Here is a 22,818-nt window from a genome sequence, read left to right as displayed (position 1 = left end):
TCAGAATAAGGTGTCGGTATTTTGACTGAGGATTAAGAAGATCAATACGCCATCTATCGGAGATGAAAACTTACTCGTCTTTGACTGAAGGTCTTGAATTGATGTGTAAAAGTCATTTAAATGTCAACGATAACTGTAGGTCAAGATGTGGTGATGTTGGATTGAATTCGACGCTCCCGCATTCAGCCACGAAAATCGAAATCCTTAACTCCGATTACGACACAGATCCGATCCGATAATCCGACCTGATCGCGGAGTTCATCGGTTTTATTTCAACCAGATGTCGCGCCGAATGATATCAATTCGCAAAAATATATTTTCCATCAGACTGAAGAACGATTAAAACGAATCCTTTAAAAGTATATGGAGCGTGAACTCCGGAATGCCGTCGCATAGGATAACTTCGATCAGTGGGGTAACTCTGACCCCCCCCCCCGTAGAGAGGATGGTTTTAATGAGAAGCATCTATAGTCGGGGGTTCAAAGTTACCCAATTGGACGGTCAAAGTTACCCAATTGACGGTAAGATGAAACTAACTATAAGGCGGTGTCTTCCTTGAAAATTTATTTCACATCCTCATCGGGGAGAAAAAAACAATTAAATCAGAATGCGCGAGGGTGGATGTCATCTCCCTGTCTTCAGAGTCACACAAGGACATGTAAAATAAATTGGTGAGCATCCCTCCACCCCTCCTTTCTGAAATGGTACCGACCTCTTTCATGACGTTTATGTTCGTGGGGTCGATGTGATCAAGATTTACCCTGTAGACCCATTGATAAGACCGTTGAACAATGTGAATTTAGGCTAGGTTTGAGCGGACTTTGTCTAAAGACAATAGACCGTGTATTTTGGTCGGCCTGAATTCTGATAACCGCGAGGTGAGGGGCAAAATAATGGAAAGGGTTAACGCTCCTGGTAGGAATATCTTGACCACATCAACTTGCTGTGACCTGCTGACGAGCTTTAACCCTCTCCCTCCCACACGATCCACCTCCAGAAAATCTCCTTCCTCCCGCCCCGGAAAAAAGGATACCAACCAATTACTATTGTACATGACCTTATTGACAGTAGAACCTCTCTAAACGCACACTTCCCTATTAAGAACACCTTCTCTATTAAGGACACCCTCGCAAGGACAGTAGCTTCGGTCGCAAGTTGGTTGTTGTTATTCAATTGGACACCTCTAATCAGGACACCTCTCTATAAGGGACACTAGTTTTGGTCACAAATTGGTTGTTTCCATTTCAGTGGACACCTCTCTATTAAGGACTGTATGTGTCAGTCCCGAGGGCGTCCTTATAGAGAGGTTAACTGATTCCCTATCACAGTCGGACTGGCGTATAATCAGATCAAAGGACCTATCAAGATAAAGATATATGGTTACTGCCGTATCTCTTTATAATCATCATGTATTGGCATTTAGAGATCGTTTTTTCACACATTTGAAAAATAAAATTGAAATTGAAAATGATCAATTGTGTAAGTAAGTACAAAATATAAAGATAAACGATTCCGTAATCTCCCAATAAGAGGTTAGTTTGTATCTGCTACGGAGCAGGTATCACCAGGGAACCGTTACTAATGGCGATGCTTGGAGATTGCGTATCCCGAGGCGTGGAAACGAAGTTCCAACTTCCGCCAATCGTGGCGCTCGTTGAAAGATACAGATGGCAGCTCGTGCTGTTGAGTATGCCATGCATTGACAGGTATATACATGACACACCCCATCTTACACTACGATGACTCGTATGAAAATGTACAATAAAACGTCCCACTTTGTAGGTGGCGCCCCCACTTTCGTAGCGGAACCTTTTGTAGGCGCTGCTTTCTTGACCAAGGGATGACACGTTGCTCTGGCCATCACGGCGCCTTAGTTACAGCGACAGCCCCATATATCATCGATTTATTTTACTTATTCAGACTGGTTGTATAAGACATTTCTCCTTGAAGGAAGCGGGAAGTGAAAGGACGCGATGTCAAAATGTACCCTGCTTCAAATGCCAGGGGAGCCAACTCGAAAGCATGGTAAGGAGAAGAGAAAGGTTAATGTAAGGTACATGTAGCCTCTGGCATCTCCACGGGGCGCATCTTTGATACACGATTTGTCCTTTCAATCACTGCTGGTAAACCAGAAAAAACAGATTGAAGTAATACGTTGAAGTACGTTAGTAAGGGACCAACGGCGAAATCAGACATAATTGTATATCACAGGCGTAAACGCATATCATGTACTATAAAGTTGGCATGCCATTGTAAAGATACCAGCTACGGCTGTCTCGAGGAAGGCTTAACACTGGGACGCTGAGATACGCTGAGTTAAGCGGCGTTCGCGCAGGCGGCGCTGAGTATGTTTTTCATTCCTGACCAGCGAATGTTGTCAGTCTGGAGTATCCTATCAGTTGCCTCCTAGGTGGCAGGGCTGAAGGAAGCCAGTTCGGCCACCTAGGATTGAATTGATGAACTAAAATGTAGTGCTCTTGATGTCAGATGTTCGGATGGTTATATCGAGTGAGTAGATACGGTTAACGTGCAACAACGTGTGTAAAGAATAAGTCATGATAATAGCATTTTCACAGATGACAACGTTTTGAAGATACACGGCCTAATATACGGTTAATCCACCTCTGATTCTGACGTAATACCCATATAAGTGGTTGAAGACTCAAGAATGTAAGTTTATGAATATTGTTACACGATGATAAAAAAGCTGATGAAAATGGATTTAGCTCATCTTTGCCACATACAATATTGGTACCAGTACAGTAACCATCAAGCCTAACAGAAACTAGAGAGTTATCTGGCAACATATGGTTTGGGAGGGTAAAATGAGTTTCGTTGACTTGACGGAGTTGTGTAAGGCTGTGTTTACATAGAGTTACCTTTGTATAATCCATTCTGGTTTACATATGACGACAGAGTAAAGGTTTACATAGAGTTCACTTTGTAAATCAAGGTGTTTTTACATGTTTCATAGAGTACAGTTTCACGTCGAGTTCACTATGACATGTAAACCCAGCCTGAACCATGATTCACGATTTCACGTGTCACATGTCGAGTTTGTTTACTGAAACTTGAGGGAGCAAGAGATCCAGAGAGGTCTCAAAGAGACCGAAAATTAGGAGACTGCAACTTCCCCTGTTCGCCCCCTGTTCGCCCCCACATTGTGTAGTGCGTTGATGTACAGGGGGCGAACATGTGAAGTGATGAAAACACTACTGACGTTTCTTACATTTCGTTCCTTCTCCTTCTTCCACCTTAACCCTTCATATTGACCCCTTCGACCCCACCCTCGAGTCAGTAGCCTGTGATTTGACGTTGCTTTCTGTCCGCTTTATCATATTGACGAGGCGAGTTTGACGACATCATACATTTATAGGGTGATAATAAAAGAAATACACAAGGTCGAAAGTCCCAATTCTTATAAAATTCTAAGTCAAGATCTTATTCAGCCGTTCTTGCGCGGTCTGAACAACATTTTTTTGATGAGAGACCATGACTAAGAATGTTGAAGAATCCTTTATATTGTATATATGTCATAGATACAATCCTGAGTGAGATCTCAACTAAGAATCCTATAGAGATTTGCGACAAGGGACGCGACTGATTTTGGCGTCAGTCGCTATGGTATCTGTGCGACAAGTTCAATCGTCCAGTTTTGTAAGCAAAATCGAAAAGAAAGTAACAAAAAGTAAATCTATTGAACAAAAACAAAACTTCATACAGTTGTGTGAAACACAGCAGCCAATCAAAACTCGAGAAATCGAGCCGAAGGTCAAGGTCGCTTGTGACGTCATGGCTACTCTCTACGTCATCCTTGCCTCGTTTTGGTTTTACTTCCAATCACTGTAGAAGCTGGGTCGTTTCTGGGCGCTGGTCAACTCTGAGCGTATATCAGGTTGGGAGTCTCTTATCCGGTGGTCTTTAAATCGGTTTATGTCACTGAGTAAGCTGGAATGGAGAAGAGAGAAAATAACACTCAGGTAAAAGAAACAAAAAGGAATATATCGACATTAAAGAGTGCTTTGTACAACACTAAAAAGTCCTGTTAATAAACTTTAAAGCCATTTTCTAGTTAAATTGACACTATGTACATGCTCATAACGTTTTTCCATACGGGAGGAATGCCTTCACAGCCATAGATTTATTCTGGTATGTCAATAAAGAAACTTCCATTCAACGTTTTGAATGATAACTTCAAGGTTTGGCGGTACGAACATAGGTGGCACTTTTTTCTATCATGTTTGCTGTGGCGCCACGTTTGGGAATGTATGGTTAAATTATGTTTGACAGGTCACGCCCCCTATTCATGTGTAATACCAATGGTACTGACTTTAGTTTGCTATAAATGATAATAGGTTACCTCTTTTTTGATTGTGCAGTTTCTAGTTTGGAAATCTCGTCCAGAATCATTTCTAAATTTGCATCTGAAAAGACAGAAAAATGGTTCATTTTAGAATCCCTCGGTATCAAACGCATGCAGTGCTGCCTCCTACCGTCTCCGTAGCAACCGCCTCCTACTGACTGGCGAATAGAATCTAGTCATTTCAAAAGAGCGGGCTACATACGATTCATGACGTCACTTTTCACCCTCACGTCGTGTTTTCAAGCCTAAGTCAGTTGACTCGTGACAAGTGAATACCGATAATGACAATGAGAACTCGTTATAATGCCGGTCTAATGATATGCTATCAAGCTATTATGACAATGCACTTATCAGCCTAGTTCCGAGATTGATTGGGCTGATTTTAAAAATCTTATTTTGGTTTTGACCTGGCTGTCGGACGCGAACTTGTAAGTCCATCCTCTGTTGACCGATGATCCCCAATATGAAGCAGCTGTGAGAGACACACTCGTGTAATGGACAGTTAATCCCGGTTAATAGTCTTCAAGATCTTTCTCTTTCACATCGTCGCCTTGTCTTTGTGTGCTACGAGTGTGTGATGAGACATGCTATCAAGCTAGTGTAGTTACGCAGGATGAATCCTGTGAAGCCTCTTTTAAGATTCTTAGTAAAAACTCAATTTGGTACATGTACGTGACTGTACATGTACGGTACATGTACGTGACTGTACATGTACGGTACATGTACGTGACTGTACATGTACAATCATTAAGGTTCTTATATACAGAGTGTCATCAACCGTCTGGTTATCTACTGGTACTCAAAAACAAAAAAAGGCAGACAATGTCCACAGTAACATGGCTCACACGTTTAACTTTTAGCAGGCTATTTATGACTGAACACGGTCCTCTATCGCATCGACTGCTAATGATTCAATACCTAATGGCATCCACGACAAACGACTCCCAGGCGCACGATTTGTTGAAAACTGCCCAAATTAATGTCGCCCTTATCACTTCATACTAATCCTGCCTAAAAGACTTGTTTTCTACTGTTTGTGGTTTATGCATTTCAGGTGAGGCTTCTAATGGGAGGGCAGACACACTATGGTCAAAGTATGATTGTTTATGACCACTGGATCAAAGATGTATTTTTGCTTAAAATCAAGTTGCGCACTTTTTCTGTATTCTGACTTTACTTTAACTTCAATACCGTCTTTGTATCCATCCTCAAGCTTCCAGGGTTGAATTAAACTTACACCATTTTGATGTGATCAGTTTGAGTTTATTAGCAAGAGAAATCACGTCATGAATGTTAACCCTTGACTGACGATACAATGTCATTTTTGGAATGAACTGTTGACGTCTCTCATTGATGGACCGGCACAGCCTGATAAAATCACGTGCCTCACGGTGAGATCTCGCGATATTTGGGTGGTCGATCGCCCCGGTCAACGGCAATATAAACGTAGCGAAAATCCAACCATGCGTCAGGAACTGGTGGAGGCGCAATGACCTGGGACGAGGCTGGGACCGACATACGACCACATGATTGATAATACATTTAGACATCGGTTCAAATTGATAAATTCTGTATCGTTACTCTCGATGTCAGGTGAAAACCTTTGTGTTTGACACCGTCACTGACAACTGTTGACAGTTATCAATGTTGCCTTTGCTCTAAGTCAGCCGCTATCTTATATCAAAGACGCATCAACCTTATCGATCACTAACCTGGTCGAGAGTCGACTATCAAGTTCGCGAGTAGCAGCGGACGGCGGATATTGAAATCGCCACCGCGGTGAAATCTACACCGTGAATATTGACGTTGCACGAACAATGGAGTATATCATTTTCAAGATTACAATGTTATCATAGGTCGAATGTCCCGCGCGGTTTACGGTCCGAATCGGGGCGCACTTTTAGTTTGGGCTACCCGATAGCCAGAATGGGTAAAAGTGACTCTCCAAAACGGACCTTTATAAGGCGTTGTTTACATAGAGCTGTCACTTAAACCTTTTCGTTCTTAACGTTAATTTCCATAACACGGGCTACATAGAATCCACGATGTGACAACGTGAATTCTGTGGAAACAAAGTCTAACGAACTTGTTGGTAAGTTGTCTCAACATGACACGACGTGAGGGTGAAAAGTGACATCGTGAATCGTATGTAGCCAGCTCTTTGGAAATGACTCTCAACGTGATCTCCACACAAACTCAGCCTTACCAGTGTTTCGGTGTTTGAAAACCTATATGAACCATTATTGGCATCGCGAGGATGGCAGTAACTCCGCCGAGGCTCGACCGATAAAGTTTATCGGTAGCTCGCTCGCATGATCTATCAGAAAGCCAAGATGTAACAATTTGTATCAGACAAATTGATATTTGATTCCTTGAAATGTCACTGATATGATCGCGTTTTTTGGTCATTTTGCTTGAGTTGGTTAGTTGTTTAAGTTCTGGGTGTACCATCAGGGGTCGAACGGGGTCGTAACACTACGTTCGACCCTTGAACGAATCATTATACATGCTTTGTCTTTACCCATCCACGAGGGAATGGGTAGTGATAAGTGTTCACTCTAACCAATGAGGCACCCAGACTCAGGAATCTCCACCAAGGTCGTAAATCAACATATCAAGATACATTTCGCTAAGTCTTAGAAGCCTGGTCGAAAGTTAAGATTTATTAAGATTCTTGATATCTGTTTCGTCTGCATGATAATTTACATTCGTCACAAGACTCTTGTAAGTATCTTTGTAAAAATTCTCAACCAAGAATCTTAAAAAAATCTTGAAGATCGTAGATCATGTCAACATAGTAATACATCTCTGGCTGGAGGTGTGTTTGTGATTCAAGCTTACCTTTTGAACAACCCGGCGATGACGGTCGTGTTAAGCATAGTAATAGTTTGATATCTCTGTCTAGAGGTGTGTTTTGGTCTGAAGATGTCTGTGTGTCCTTGAGAGGGGCGGCTGCAATGAGAAAACACAAAATGTGTCAGTCCAAATAGAATTTGCAATCGTGCAAATATCAAATTGGCCAGAAGGGGCTGTAACAATACGTAACACACGGACGTGGACAACATAGTTAAAGTCGTGTTTTGATAGAAAAAATGTCTAACGGTCCATTGAGAACCAAGAAACACAGCCGGGACGTTTGTTTATAAAAATGTTAACACGATTAGGACGGAAGTTACACATAATGTGTACACAATCGGCCCGTAATGTCTCAGAAAGAAACTGAATGTCGGACCAGTAGGCCGTGGGGGAGTTTCCAATGAAATTACTGCTGGCTGTGCAAATTAAGCCTCTGCGTTTTTTGGTTTTTAGTATGAAACAGACTGAGACAAATATTGAATGAGATGTTTTAGGAAGTGCTGTTGGGGAGTTGGAAACGAGTTCAAGATTGATCCAGCGACGAAGTAAAAGTTGAACCTCTTTTTCATGTTCTAATGATGTTATTTTCGAGGAAGTCATTTCATTCAGTGGAAGTCCTTCAAAACAAAACGACCACGAAAATCTGGCATTACAGATTACGACATGCTAGTCGACGCGACATGTTAGCATGATAGATGATCACGAGATTATATATCAAACTGAAAGAAGGATCGAAAGCTGCAGTAAAAAATCAAGTTCATGATAAAGGTGCTGACGTTCTTTACTTAAGTTTACTTTTGATGTGCTATTCGAAGAAATGCCCGGATGACAAATGACCCGTCGGTGGACTTTATGCACAATCACGGTGAACAATCAACAATAAATAGACCTCACGTTCACTTCTTTCTAAATGACACCCAGGAGACTAATTAATGTCTCTGCCTTGATGGTAAATACCGAAGGTGGTCGGCGATGTCCACGGTTTCTGAGGCAATGGAACACGCCGGTACAGGTATAGAAGGCTGGAATCTGTGGTTAACAAAGAGTCCATAATTCGCAGCTTGTCACGTTTCTCCTGTCTAACCTAATATGAAGAACGAACAAGTCATTTCGAAAGACGAGGCATGCCGCATGTTGATGTGTGACCCTTACCCTGGTGTCATATCGTGTCATATGTTTCCATGTCAGAGTCACTGATGGAGATGCCCATGACCACTGACATGAGAAGCGTCAAACCTGTCATAATTATGTCATCGTGAATCATATGTAAACCGAACCCAGTGTGCTATGTGTTATACTTAATAACAAATTGTTATGGTCCCAAAATATTGAGCTGGTTTTTATGACACTTGCAGAACGAAAGTTCTAAGGACTCCAAGGACATGCCCGATCGAAAACGCTTGATTGTGATCTGCATAACGCTATCGCCACAATAACAGTATTCAGTTCAATCACAGGTATACCCCTGCAATCTCGAGTCGGCAGCATCAAGAGGACATCTTCCTCTTCACTATCACTGAGCTAACCACAACTATAATCGCGGTATCCTCTGTCATTCATTCTCCTACACGAGATTTGAGGTTATGTATTGACGAGCAAAGGCAACTGTTCATTGACCTCATAATTAAGTGGTCATATCGCCGATATCTGGACAAGGAATTACCTATTCGGTTCACCTAAGCTTATTGAACTGGTCCGTACAGTTTCCCAATATATTGTAGACAAGCCATGGAAGGGTCTAACCTCGTTGACCTGGATGAACGAAATTAGGCGTTTCGTCTGATTGCGATGTGGACATAGCGTAGCCGCGCATCTTGTGGAATCTCAATTGGGAATCTATTTTGACGAAGGTGTCGTGAACTTGACAGTATTACTTAGTATACCTGACGATATTTATAAGATTACCGTTGTATTTGATGTTAAACAAAAGGGGTTTGAGTTGAGGCCGTGTATTTGGTGAGGCGACTATCACTGCCGCGGAGATGGAGCAAGTGTTTCGCCCACAATCTATGTTTTTCCGTAAATGTTAGTTTTACCCTCGCGGTGTTTCGTGAGACAGCCAATGCATCCAGTTCGGCATCATTTCCTCAACATGAGGATAAGGGTGAAAACACCGGCAATACCTTTCGACAGAACTGTTTTTGGTGCTTATTGAACGCCTTCACCGATAAAGCCTGAGAGCTTTCTAAATAAATCTTCATGCAGATGTTGAGATTGGGTTGAAATATACTTCAACATCATGAATGGCTTTCAAGGCATATGGCCAGCAGTAGAACAGAAACAAAACGCGCATCTGTTATCCTCGATTTTGAACGAATCCTACCTTCAGCGATTTGTGGCAGGTGTAGAAGTTTGAAATGTTCGAGGACAGAATGTCCGGGGAACAAAATATTCCATCCTCCGCTTTTAAACTCTGGGGTATTGACGGTCATGGCTGCTACAAAAACATCCACCAAAACCTGTCAGAATACAATATGGCTTGGTAAGAGGCGTTAATTCCCATGGTTCTACTGTCTTATCCAAAAGTTATTAGCGAAAATCTTGACAACACCGACCCTTACGAAACAGCTTAACGGGGGCGAAACTGGCAACGGTAAATATAAGTTAGAATAGCTGCTTTAATAATCTTATACTCCTCAACTTCTCCAAGAGTACGACTGTCCTTGAAGCAAACTTGAAACGTCTTCCGCCGAGACATGTTAGGTCCACAACTTAAGATCGACTGTGTACAGGTTTTAATAAAGGATTGCTTTGATTCCTGCGGATTCAAATATCAAATCTTCACAGGAACCAACCATACGAGAGATCGCTGGTGAATGCATACTATTTTTCATTAGAATTTTGATATTGGAAGTCACTGAGGCAGCGTTTAATAACCAGATCGAGGAGTGGATTAAATCTTTAAATGTTGTAGTCTCTGTCAGTGAGGTGAAGTTCAGAGTTGGTAGTGATCATATAGCTACGTCACGACCAGGAACCAGCTCCTCTTGGCTATGCTATCACTCCCTAGCCACTTGAATCTAATCTGCCTTTGTAAGATTAATTGAATTGATGATAGAAGTCAACCCCTAGAGGGAAGAGAGGGTAACATGTACATTACTCACTTTGGTACCTCCATATATGCGGAATTCCGTCTTGTGTGAATATCATGCGGATGCAAGGCACCTCTGAGCCGAATAACTAAGAGAGTCGACACATTTTGAGAAAATAGTTTTGCATTCTACCGATGTTAAGTGTTATGACCTTGATTTTCTGCTGATGCCAGCGGATAAGCCTGTGTGAGGTTGTGATAGCGTATCGTCATCACCGGGGACTCACTAAGTCAGCGTCTGAGATTGTTAAAAGAGACGCACGTATGGTTGAGATTACCAGAAGTGAAACGGGGTGACTTGGAACTTACGAATTACCATTAAGTTACTTTGGAATGGAGTAACAGCTTAATGTCATACCCGGAGAAGCGGTTGCAGACGACCCCTCCCCCCTTGGAGACCGTGTCCTCCCTGTCGTATCGTGAACCGACCCCTTTGAAATTTGACAAACCAGTTTTTGGCGCAAGAAAAACACCGACATGATCAAGTAGATGAGAAACTTGCAGTGCAAGATTAACTTGGAGAGAACGGCGCGCGCCCTTGAGGGGTTGATTGAGCCCTCAATCACGGCGGATCAGACCAGTGATTGGATTAATGCTTCTCTCCTGCGGGACAACCATTAATTAGACTATCAATTAGGCCATTAATTACCTATTCGAGGCACGTCATGTGCATCTCCTGTATTACAGGAAGGAGACGCATCCATAAGCGTTCACCGGAGGAAAGGGATTATTGCTATTTAGATTAATAAGTGTTGGCGTTGCGGAAAGATGTGCGCGTCTTGAGGACATCTTCATAGACTCGAAGGACAAGCAAGTTTGCCTTAATCTTCGTCTTGACATGAGTTATGGTGAACGACTATCATCAGAGACACAGTCAGATGAACCCAATTCAAGCCCAGTTACAACTCTTACCGAATACTAACTCCAATCCCTCCATTACTACCTAGAGCACGCACTTCAACCTTTTAGAGGCAAGGAATAAAGTGGACCTGAAAAGCTGATGCGAAACGCTCCATATATAGTCCATTCCCATTCTCCTTACTGTCATTAACAGCACGTGACATATGCCTGACAACCGACCATCAATGTCGCCACCGACAGCTAACTAAGAGTGATTGAGTGAGCAGTGTCAATACTAACACAACAAAGACCTCACTAATTGTTCTTTGACGACAATTAGCGCGTAATGGACACATCTACAACATCGGTCAACGACCGTCATGGCCGCCGGTCAGCGACCGTCATGGCCGCCGGTCAACGACCGTCATGGCCGCCGGTCAGCGACCGTCATGGCCGCCGGTCAGTGACCGTCATGGCCGCTATTTTGAAGGACTGCTGAAATTGGCCTTGATCCTCGGAATGTCATACAATATAGCATTGATATTAACATTACAAATCTGAAACTTCCCCCCGGCGCCCGTGGAATTTGCTCGCGTCACGTCATGAGCACATTGAACTGCTGAACCGTGCTGAATATGTAGCGGCTACCGCTCTCCCACTGTCAAGTGTGCGTCGGTAGCGCGGTGGTCTGAGGCGCTGACCCGGTTGTGATTTGCTTTTTGCGCTGGTTCGAATCCCACCAGGGTCTTTGAGAAATAAAAGTTCTTTCCGCATCCGCTAGAGGGCTGAGATAACAATGAACTGTGTAGTGGTATCCTGGGACAAATACTTTGATAAAAATCAATGCTCAAAAAGACCTGTCGAGAAGAGGTATCGGAGACTGCCCGAACGTTTCCGATAAATACCGATTGAAAACATTCTGGTGTCGATGCCGGTGTAATGTTTTTGAGTGTTTCTATTTTTGAGTGTTTCCCCTCATTGTTTGGGAACGCTAAAAGATAGATTGACAAGTTTTTCTGTGTTTCCCCCTATTGAAAAGTCATGGTCTCTCTAGCTGCCTATTGTTTGGAAACACTGACACATGGGAAACAACCACAGATGTTACACCGGTGATGGTTGTGCAGAGGTCTGATGGAAATGACTACGACTTCTAGAGATATAATTATTTAAAACATTACCGACAAAATGAGTCAAATATATAAAAGGTGATGTAGTCAAGTTACTCTTCCTTCCTTAATACAACCAGTGCAAGCTCCACAAGGAAGCCGAGGACAATTACTCCAAGAACATTCCGCAAACTCTTTATAAAGGACACTGATTTCGGTCCCCGTTTACCAGAGCCAAGTGATTGACGGGATGATCAATTCGATCACAATAAGAGGCAGAACTAATTGACAGCTGTGACATTTAGTGCGATAATAGTCACACATTTATGGCATCAGCCAATTATTGAAGGGTGTCATTCTGAAGGACAACTTGGTTAGTTTCGCACCTGTCATCAGGAATCAACAGAGATATCGCCTTGATGATGATATTTCCAGCCCACACCACTCACTCCCCGTTACTGATACATTGGCCAGTCACCTTTCTAGTTATGGTGTTCAATGACGAAAACGGAAATCCTTGGATGATGATACAAAGTCATTCGGCACTCCCACACTCTAAGTTAGAAAGTGGAGGTGTCTCAGCCGGAACTCTAGCACCAGAAGTATCGCTTGCAGAGTGACTTATAATGAATGGGTCGTCGATGGGTCTTACGCGGCAAGAACAAATTAACATACATTGACATATGGGTTAGAGTCTATCGCACCTTCTCCCTTTTCTCCCAACCTGTAAACATCAGTTGTGTAATTGTATGAACGGCTTCGTCTTCTTCTGTGTTCAACCTCCCCAAAGTATAACTTCCGTCCTGTGGCGGAGATGAATCGGCTCGTCGCTTCAAGGTCGTGCTGCGTTCCCCAGTTTTCCCTAGACATTGGTGTCTACGGGCCAGAATTTCTGTGGCAAATCCTGCTGCAGGGGCCAGTCTTGTAGGATGAGGACTTGTGTCTGTACTGCTGGCATTGGAAGTCTGCCGTGTCCTTCACTCAAAGAGTATCTTAACCATCTGACTCATCGTTGACACCACACAAAAATGTAGATATCACGCATCCATCGACGAACTCGCAAATGGCATCCGCGGCATCTTAATCATCGTCACGGGGAGCCTGATTGTTTCAACCCAGTGCGACCCCAAGCTATCATGATTGCCAGCATTAAAGAGAGTCAAGGGATATGCAGTAACCTTGTTGTCCTGGACTAATTACAAGTATTCCTTTGACAGATGGTTTTCATGATCACATCATCATTAACCTCTTACCAGACGACGAGTCCTAAACGAGCGACTTTTAACAATTCACTGGCTTCATTATTAGCCCACAAAAGCTGCGGTTGACTGAAACTCCTAGAAACAGTTATTCAAAGCCTGCTCGCACCCAGGCCTAAAGTCTCATTGTTATTCAGTCTTATCAAAGGGTCGTCAGGGCAAATCTTGATGGCCTTAACCCAAGCGAAAGATCTTTCATGGTGGTCGAAAAGCCCCCACGGGGAAGAGCAAACAGACGTCAGGCTTCCTTAGGTTTTCTTGGAATCGCAGTGTTAAAGAGATGCGGAAGGTTCCAGATCGTGATCCACGTGACTGTGTCATATCAATGCAATCCGTTAAAAGGATGTCCTTGATATGAGTAACATCCCTCATGACCTCCGAACTACCCTCGACACAGCTTGATCATTACTTTTGACATTCTGCGACTACCATCAAAGGAAGGCATTGTTTACAACTAGGCACCTCTGGTCCATATCACGGTATTAGTCGCCTCGATATAGCACGAGGCTTTTTACGAAAGGATTTCTGTAGTTTAAGATGAAAGAATATTGTGAAAATATGGCCCAGTGTTACACACTAGTCTGATGCTACCTTCTCTTAAACACCATGGTAACAATGTTTTGTTTTCTATTGGAGTTTGTTTAAGCCTGGTGTTGACCATATATTATTGTTGAGACGGGTTGAGTTGGTATGAAATGGGTCGAAGCAGGTTGGGTTTCGCTTCGCCTTGCGAGGAATCGGAGAACCTTTCAAAAAACAAACATCCTTTTATAAATATATGATATCCATACATTTACATCAATCTTCATCATTCGGATGAACCTCTTCGTAAGGCTTGCCAAACCCCAAACGATTTTTAATTTTTCGATCAAAAATATTCAAATTTGTGAATTCTACTTTCGCGAATTCTGATTATTCGCTAAATTCGCGAAATTAAAAAACACCCGCAAAATTGTTTACAGTTTGTCAAATATGATTCAGAAAAACATCAATACAGGCATATCAATAACGTCAATGCTATAATTACGACAAGTTTCGCGTGTCCAAACCTAGCATATCAATAAAATCACGGGGTTCGAATAGTAATTATAGTATAGTTTACATTTTTCTCGATCTCGAGGTTCACTTATCAAATTGGGTTACAGCGCCGTTCTATTTATAGTTGCCCGTTATCTCATCGCATGCCTTTGAAGTGATTCGTAATTAAGCTGGTTCTCGCAGTTTAGGTGTTTTTCACCATCTTACTCTCACAGCCACCGCCCAATGTAACGCGATGCCGTAACGCATTCAATCGAATATGATTGCTTGATTATAAACTTCAAAAGGAGTGGTAATTTCGGGTGTTGTTGGGTCATTCGCCCACGCCTGAAAATGGTAACAGTCTTAGCATTCTGAATGTCAACACCGAGCTCATTCCAAAGCCTCACCGCTTCGACAAGGAAAGTCCTGCCACAGTACGTCTACAGGCGATTCTTCTGATCAGCAGGAAACAATGTCCTCGGACCTCAGGCATCGCCCGGGGTCGTATGTGAGTAGGGGCAAGTGCTTTGAAGAGCAGGAGCAAAATGAAGAATGAATCACAGAATCATAAAAAAACTTGCTGCAGAATATAATGCTAGTATTTCAAGTTCCATGTCACAAGGCTAGTATTCTAATATCAAAATCGCTGCATTTCTACTGATACACTCTGGACGCAATGGGCCGGCCTCGTCTTGTCCAACGATAGACACAGGAGAACCAGGATGACGATATGGACTGCATATGAGTCTAGTTCATCAAACTTGACAATCATATGTCGTACGATTGTGACATTCGGCAGGTGTCGCTAGCCGGGCGAACGACGACCAACGGAACTGTTATATTTGGTAGGAAAAGCAATCGGAGAAATGTTAAACATTCGTCGATCAAATGCATTTACATGACGCAAACTTCGCCGTTTGTACCTCTTCGTTTGGTTCGCGAAACCTGCCTAATGTCTTTCCGTGACCACAGCTCAGTACGCATACACATGTATGTATGCTAGGCCAATCCCACATTTTTGACAATACCAGTTAATTGATCCTTTGACAGAACAAAGGACTCTCGTTAACTCATGAAACCTAATGTGTACGCTAAGCCTGGTAGCGGGGTAGTGCCCGGATGGTGTGACGCGAAATGTATTGTCTTCGGTCATGATCGGTCGCGGTTGATTTGAACGCCAGTCAGTTGGAGTGTGAACTGCGTAGAAGATCATCGGAACACTTTCTCCGATTTCAAACGTAAAATGCCTTCGAGATTTCGGTAATCAAGTCAAAACTGCTGCAGCAGAAGGTAGGGCGAGGTATCTATGCTTCGTATTGGTCTTGATTGGTTTTAATAGGTTTTTATTTTAGTAAAAGTCGTGCAATCGGGCAGAGAATGAACTGCGCAGTAAGAAACTCCAGTCGCAAGCGAGACAAAGGCTTACTACACGGATCATGTGCATCACTGTATTTCATGTACATGTACATGCTCACTGGCGATATCAATTGCCAACTCTAACCATGCCCTCACAAATTAAAGACCCAAGTCTTGGTCACAGAGCCACATCTACGATGATGTTGATGGTCTCGAAGTGCTAATATAATTTTGCCGGTGTTATTTTTGGTAAGGCGGGACTTGTCTATTTTTGTGATTGATGTGGCTTGCGACCGTTGTACCTTGTATGTCATATCATTTAATAATGCATTTCAAATCTAAACAATTATTCATTTGGCTCCACGATCCCGACTGCGGTGTAGCACCCGACTATAACTGGCATGAATAGGGAATACGCTGGTTATGGATGTCAGATCGTGGTTCCCTGACTTTTGCAAACAATTCCACTGGGCGTATCCCACGCGGCGACACCAAGGACCGCTGGCTGATCTATTGATATGTTCGCAGTAGGGTGTCAAAGTCGGAGAGACGAAGAGCCACTCGTCTCTTGTAGGGGGTTCATTGGAAGTGTTTGCATTTGTTAGCCTATAAAGTTAAACACAAGATTTTAATCCTTGTCGTGGGCGTCTTTAAGAGAACTGATCACACACAATTCCCAACCTACTCGTCAGCCAGCTGACAGATTACCTGGGTCGAACGTGTTGCTGAGATGTTTTTGAAGAGATACTTGTGGCTGTTGGAGAGACTTCTTGTTTAAACAGTTCCATCTGCCCCCTCTAAGGCATACGATGGTAACTAATAACTTGACTGAGGAAAGACGCTGTGGTGGTTGGAGATGCTTCTAGTCTAAAGTTTGTCATAGGGCCTCCTCCGATTTAAGGGCATAAGGACCTAGCATGAGTATTGCTACTTGGTGTTGTGCAGATTTTGGGAGCCCATCAGCGGGCACCGTGCATTACTGGCTGGAATCAAGTACTCAACATCAAAATTCACATTGTGATTGTCTAACCGGACAATATGCCTTTTTAAAATGATTAAAAGGAAATATTGATCTTGACTCTGTCCTTAACCTTTATTTGTCTCGTCATTTCAGCGGTGATGTACCATGAGGCCGGTCTATGAGATGTGATAGCGAGAATGGTTGGTGTCAGTCTGCACAAGGACGAGGACGCAGTGCTAAGTTTGCACCGGTAAGAATACGACGAAATTGCGTACAAAGTTTTCATACTTAGATACCCACTTCATTTGAATGAGAAATATAGTGGAGATCCAATTGCATATCCTAATGCAAGCAAAAGTAACTTCCAAATGATGCACTGTGTAACGTAATGATGGACTCTGATCCAATCGTGCAATCATGGCGGCACGCATCAAACTAGATGGATGATGGTCTTGAAGGCAAGCAGATGGTAAATGAAGATTGCACCATAGTTTTTATTATCCTTAATCTGCCAGTGTGCTCCTGGGCAGCCCCCCCCCCGCAAAACAAATCTTACATATTTAACTTTATCTTCAGATAGAATGACCAATTGCATTCCTCGCGACTGACTCGCGGCATCATTCCATCGATGTAACAAGTCCCCTGTCCTACTTCTCCAACCCACGGGACGAGGCCGCCATGGAGACGAATGTTAACTGTGGTCCAAGGGCACTCGTATATCAGGATGAATACGTGTAACAGTTTTAAATGCCCTAGGATAGAGTGTTCCGGGAAAGAATGATTGATTTGCGCTTGAAGGTCAAGAGTCTCAGTAGACCCATACCTTCGCCTGACAACAATGAATTGTGAAGGACCCTTTTTCCAGATGAACATTCAAAATTGCTACACCGGTACGCGTGCCACCTGTTGCCGGAGTTAGAGCCTGCTGATCTTCTTGTTGGAACAATCTTGTGTAAAACATCTCTCAATAATGTTTGTATATCGACAGATCAAGACACCATTGTGTCAGTAAGATGAATATTTGAATTTGTCCTGAACATATATCAAATAACGAATGGAAAGTTTCACAAGAAAGGTTGTTGTTTGTACATTTCATCATAAGGCCCCGTTCATGATCCATGACAACATTTGACAATGGAGACAATTTTCATTTGAGATTGAACATCCTCGTCGGCCATTGCGACATTTGCGGTCGGATTCAAATACGATTCACATTGTCACGATGTCGTGTTTCTCATGTCACTGGCCTAATATCATCGTACAATGTGGCGCATTATCGCCCACTGCTGGGACTTTGTCTTGGCACGATCTTCACTTTGGAATAAACTGATCAGTTCAGGGCAGCCTAACATGTCATATGAGTTGTCTGTCCTATTCATAAACTACACAAACTTGATCTTTATTATGCACTCAGCAGATTAAATCCAATACTTGAATAAATTTCAATAAATTTCGTGTTTGAAAGCGATCAAAATCTGTGATCTACGCTGTCCTTACGTATAATGAACGCTCCGAATAGGTGGCCACAGTGTGTAGCCACTTTCGGCCAATCACGAGGCAGACTCAGAAATGCGCTGCTTGAGTGGGTGGGCGGCAGCCTGACGTGTCACGTGTCACGAACATGGTCGTTGATTGGCTTCAGCTTCAAAACATAACGCACCGAGAGAAGTCAAAAGTGAGATCGACGTGAATCGCACGTAGTCGCTCTTGTGCAGGTGTCAAGTTCATCCTTGATTGAATGACACGTGACAAGTTTGATTACATTCAAATATCTTTCAAACTAATTAATATTCATATTCATCAATACTGCGACCAGAAATAAATTGGTGAAATTATTTTCCTGGAAGAAATGGCTTTCTCTGCGGTTGAGAAGGTTGAGATCCACTTTAGTCTTTTCCTTTTACCTACCAAATATTCTCAAAGTGTTTCAGTGTGTGTCAACAAGCAGAGCAATCAACCTCAAGCTTTTAGACAGAACATGATGTTGATATTGATTTCAAATATTGACTGAGTTGTGTCAGTGACGATCGGTTACAGAGAATATTCAAACAGACCTCAAAAGGATTGGCGACAACTCCTTGTTTGAAATGTGGGGCTTCAGTTATGAAAACACTGGAGATTATACAGCGGTGAAGCGGCCCATGTCCCCCTATCGGTAAAAGTGGCGTTAAAGGCGTTCTCATGAATATTCCGAGTACGGGCCCACCACAGAACCAACGTTTTTATGCCTGATGGATGTGAGACCAGTCGCCCAAGTTAGAGTGAACTTGTCTCTTCATTCTGGTTGTGATTTGTCCTCGAAAGACCATGTTTCGTAGTGGTAGATGTTAACAAGATTTGCTCTGATGACCTTTTGATATAAGATAATAGACCATGGAGATTAAGGCCGAGGTGCGAGCGGTCTTTGTTTAAAGACAATAGACCGTGTATTGGGCAAAGACTGGTGTCTTTCAACTGCCTGCTATGGGACGGAATGACGCACCAGAACAATCAACACGCATACATGGAACATGTCATGACTGAATGCAAGAGGGTTAACTGGTACATGTATATATAATATTCTGTCATTCTATCAAATGATTAATGCACATACATGCAACAATGTGGAAACATCTTAATCCTGATCCGCGGACATGTCTCATCCATATTAGTCTTCAGAAATCGATCGCAAGGAAACGAACCTCATATCGCTAAACAGACGGAATGATTGATTATCAGTGGGTTACTTGGGAAGGTTTGCCATGCGTCTCCTACGAAAGGATAAACTTCACAAATAAGCAGAAAGTGGTCGTAATTCATATATCACGACTTGGATTTGTTGACTGTGCAGTGGCTTGTAATATTCAAAGGAAGGTTAATACAAGCCCACATATATGCATGCTTCGTGATTGTCAATTACCACAGATTCACTAGTCCGCCGACGCGATTTAACTGGCAGGTATTAGCCACTGATTAAACCTCTCGTTTGGTGGGTGTTTCAGCGTTATTCTTGATAACACGTGGTGAGCCACTCGACTTACAAACCTCCAGCGATAAAAACACAATGAAAGAAATGGCGCCTCCGAGGAAAGGTTGATGAAGTGATCCATTGACATACGACCTTATCACATTATTTAAGTGAATGTTTTCAGATATATCTGAGCGTTACGTGGGCACAAGTGCGTACTCCTTGATATAGAAGTATGCCAGGCCTTTCACGGCGAATACCATAAGGAACCATCCTCTTTTTCCATTAAACCTCAGAGTGATCGCACCTATGGAACTTTCATGGCCGTGCGATGAGAAATAAGGAGATATAAAGTAGAATTGACAAAAGGCATTTGACGCCCACATTGAGATCAGCTGGACTTGTTTGAGATGCTTCACCAAAGATGTCACGTGTTGCTAACACACTGTGACGTGTTCCGTACACTGTGACGTGTTCCGTACACTGTGACGTGTTCCGTCCACTGTGACGTGTTCCGTGCACTGTGACGTGTTCCGTGCACTGTGACGTGTTCCGTACACTGTGACGTGTTCCGTACGCTGTGACGTGTTCCGTACACTGTGACGTGTTCCGTACACTGTGACGTGTTCCGTACACTGTGACGTGTTCCGTGCACTGTGACGTGTTCCGTGCACTGTGACGTGTTCCGTGCACTGTGACGTGTTCCGTGCACTGTGACGTGTTCCGTGCACTGTGACGTGTTCCGTACACTGTGACGTGTTCCGTACGCTGTGACGTGTTCCGTACACTGTGACGTGTTCCGTACACTGTGACGTGTTCCGTGCACTGTGACGTGTTCCGTACACTGTGACGTGTTCCGTACGCTGTGACGTGTTCCGTACACTGTGACGTGTTCCGTACACTGTGACGTGTTCCGTTGTTGACTCCATACATGGTCAATGCGGCTGTTTACTCTGGACCAAACCAAGCACACCAGACCAGATCATATCGCCCACGACGTCATGAATGACTTAGTCCTAGAAAATTACGGACCAAAAGTAGAAAGAGTCCACTTTTTAACCACATCGAACCTGACCATACCACATCAAATCACATGAAGATAAGATCAGACTGGCGCGCCTTTCCCCGGCAAACCAAACTAGACCGAATCGGATTAATCGCCATCGGTTTGGTGCCGTGTAAACGCTCCTATCACAGCGTCTTAACGTGTGGTTTGGACATACTTTGGAGGCAAGTGTAAACTTCTGCCCCAGAGCAGAATGAAAGAAACGCAAGCTAGTATTCTCAACAGATTTCTCCTGGCGCGCACGCCATCAGTGAGCATAGCCCATCAGGCCACAGCAACACTAACGATATTTGCCTGACTGTCTCATCGCATTAACCAGCTCCAGAATCATCACATCCACTTAATTGAGTGATGGTGATAACATAAGTAAGGTTGCTGTCCTAAGACTTCAGCGGTAGCGTGAGGTGCTTTACTGGCCTGGGAGCCGTACTCGCAATCTAAAGGTTCGGGGTTCGAATCCGGGAAATGCCACACGGGTCATTACGTTTATTTGCCTTGACCGCCATGGAAGTTGTTTCTTGCGGTCGATTTAATCAAGATTTGCCTCGATGGTCCTTTGATAAGATTGTGAGTAGAACAATGGGAATTGAGGCCAAGGTTGGAGTTGGCTTTGTTTAAAGACAATAGAACGTTTACAGGGCTAAGCCTGTTTGTGTTTAACTGCGAGGTTATGGTAGGATAGTCACAGTAGAATGATTCACACCTCAGCTGAGAGACGCCCGTATGGGGAAGGCTACTGTCGTAACTCGACCGAGAATGGGATGGTTGATTCGTTCTACCCACGGCGGGCATCATCGGAGCATCATATCTCTAGCTGCTGGTTGTGTGTTCATCAACTTATCCAACCCATGACGTCATTTAATCTGAGCAATCTGATTGGCTCTTTCGATCGTCAACATGAATTAATAAGATCTTCGAGCATATTCTGACAATTCCTATGAGAAGTCTTCGTGGTGTTGTTGCTCGAAAACGGCCACCTATCCCGAGAAGACATCGGAGTCTCCAAGGGATAGAGAAAAATTTAGTCGAGATTTAATAGACTTGACAGAAGGAGGTTAAAACTGAATGAACAAAATGACACGCAGAACGAGAACCACTTGACAGCGAGCTTTTGCGAGAATTGAATTGTTAGCGGCGATGTAAACACTACGAGTGGCTGCTGTGAATTATTACGCGGAGATGTCATTCAATCATAGCGACAATAAACATTGGATTATAACTTATTCATTGTTGTCGTTTAATTGCGTTTTTGTGATTTCATTTGTATTTGATCAGGATGGGAACCATATTGGCTGCCAGTCATCGCTCAAAACGACAAGTTACCTTATTACCTCGCAATAAGGAATTCGGACCCGGCCCAATACACGGTCTCTTGTCTTTAAACAAAGCCCGCTCGCACCTCGACCTAAATGACTTCAGGTCTAGCCCAATACACGGTCTATTGTCTTTAAGCAAAGCCCGCTCGCGCCTCGACCTAAATTCCCATTGTTCGAGAGTCTTATCAAAGGGTCATCAGGGCAAGGCTTGATAACCGCGACCCCCACGAACAGCTTTCGAGACCAAATTCGGCATGGGCAAACAAACGAAATGAACCTTGGTAATTCCACCAGTCCGGTCGCCTCAGTCCAAACTGGCCAGTAGTAAACCATCCCCGATACCACCAGCCACCGGGGGACTTCTCAGGTAATAAGATAACACCCTCACACTATGAATATCTAACCACATCAGATTGACAAACACCACCAACATTATCCAATTCACGTCAAGTCTCGCGAGACTATGACCAATAAAGTGAGAGGCATCCCACACGAGGTGATGTGTACTCTGTGTGTTTCTCTGTGCTGATGGTATAGTGTAATTCGAACCAATGTCGGTGTAGCAGTCAATATGTCCCCCCTTGAAAAAGTGTCCGGCCCAAGTATATTCCGTCGGCATGTGACATATGGTTGTGTA

The 22,818-nt window shown here is 43.3% G+C and overlaps 1 protein-coding gene and 1 long non-coding RNA gene across 2 annotated transcripts in view; one reads left to right on the top strand and one right to left on the bottom strand.

Moving 5' to 3' along the window:
- Positions 1–3,319: 3,319 nt before the first annotated feature.
- The window catches only part of LOC135499134 (uncharacterized), a 54,731-nt gene continuing 35,232 nt past the window's right edge, over positions 3,320–22,818 (bottom strand). The window contains exons 2-4 of the mRNA XM_064789812.1: positions 7,205–7,315; positions 4,361–4,424; positions 3,320–3,948 (exon numbers count right to left, since the gene is read on the bottom strand). Of these exons, the coding sequence (XP_064645882.1) occupies positions 3,831–3,948; positions 4,361–4,424; positions 7,205–7,315 (293 nt within the window). The 3' untranslated portion in view covers positions 3,320–3,830. The remainder of the gene's footprint in view (positions 3,949–4,360; positions 4,425–7,204; positions 7,316–22,818) is intronic.
- LOC135499095 (uncharacterized) lies at positions 15,706–18,314 on the top strand. Its single transcript, XR_010449229.1, has 3 exons — positions 15,706–15,825; positions 17,006–17,102; positions 17,429–18,314. It is a non-coding gene; the product is annotated as an uncharacterized LOC135499095 (long non-coding RNA).

The sequence above is a fragment of the Lineus longissimus genome, chromosome 14 (genome assembly GCF_910592395.1).
Source record: "Lineus longissimus chromosome 14, tnLinLong1.2, whole genome shotgun sequence".
In the NCBI taxonomy this organism is placed as follows: Eukaryota; Metazoa; Nemertea; class Pilidiophora; order Heteronemertea; family Lineidae; genus Lineus; species Lineus longissimus.
This window is presented reverse-complemented; position numbering and strand designations above follow the sequence as displayed.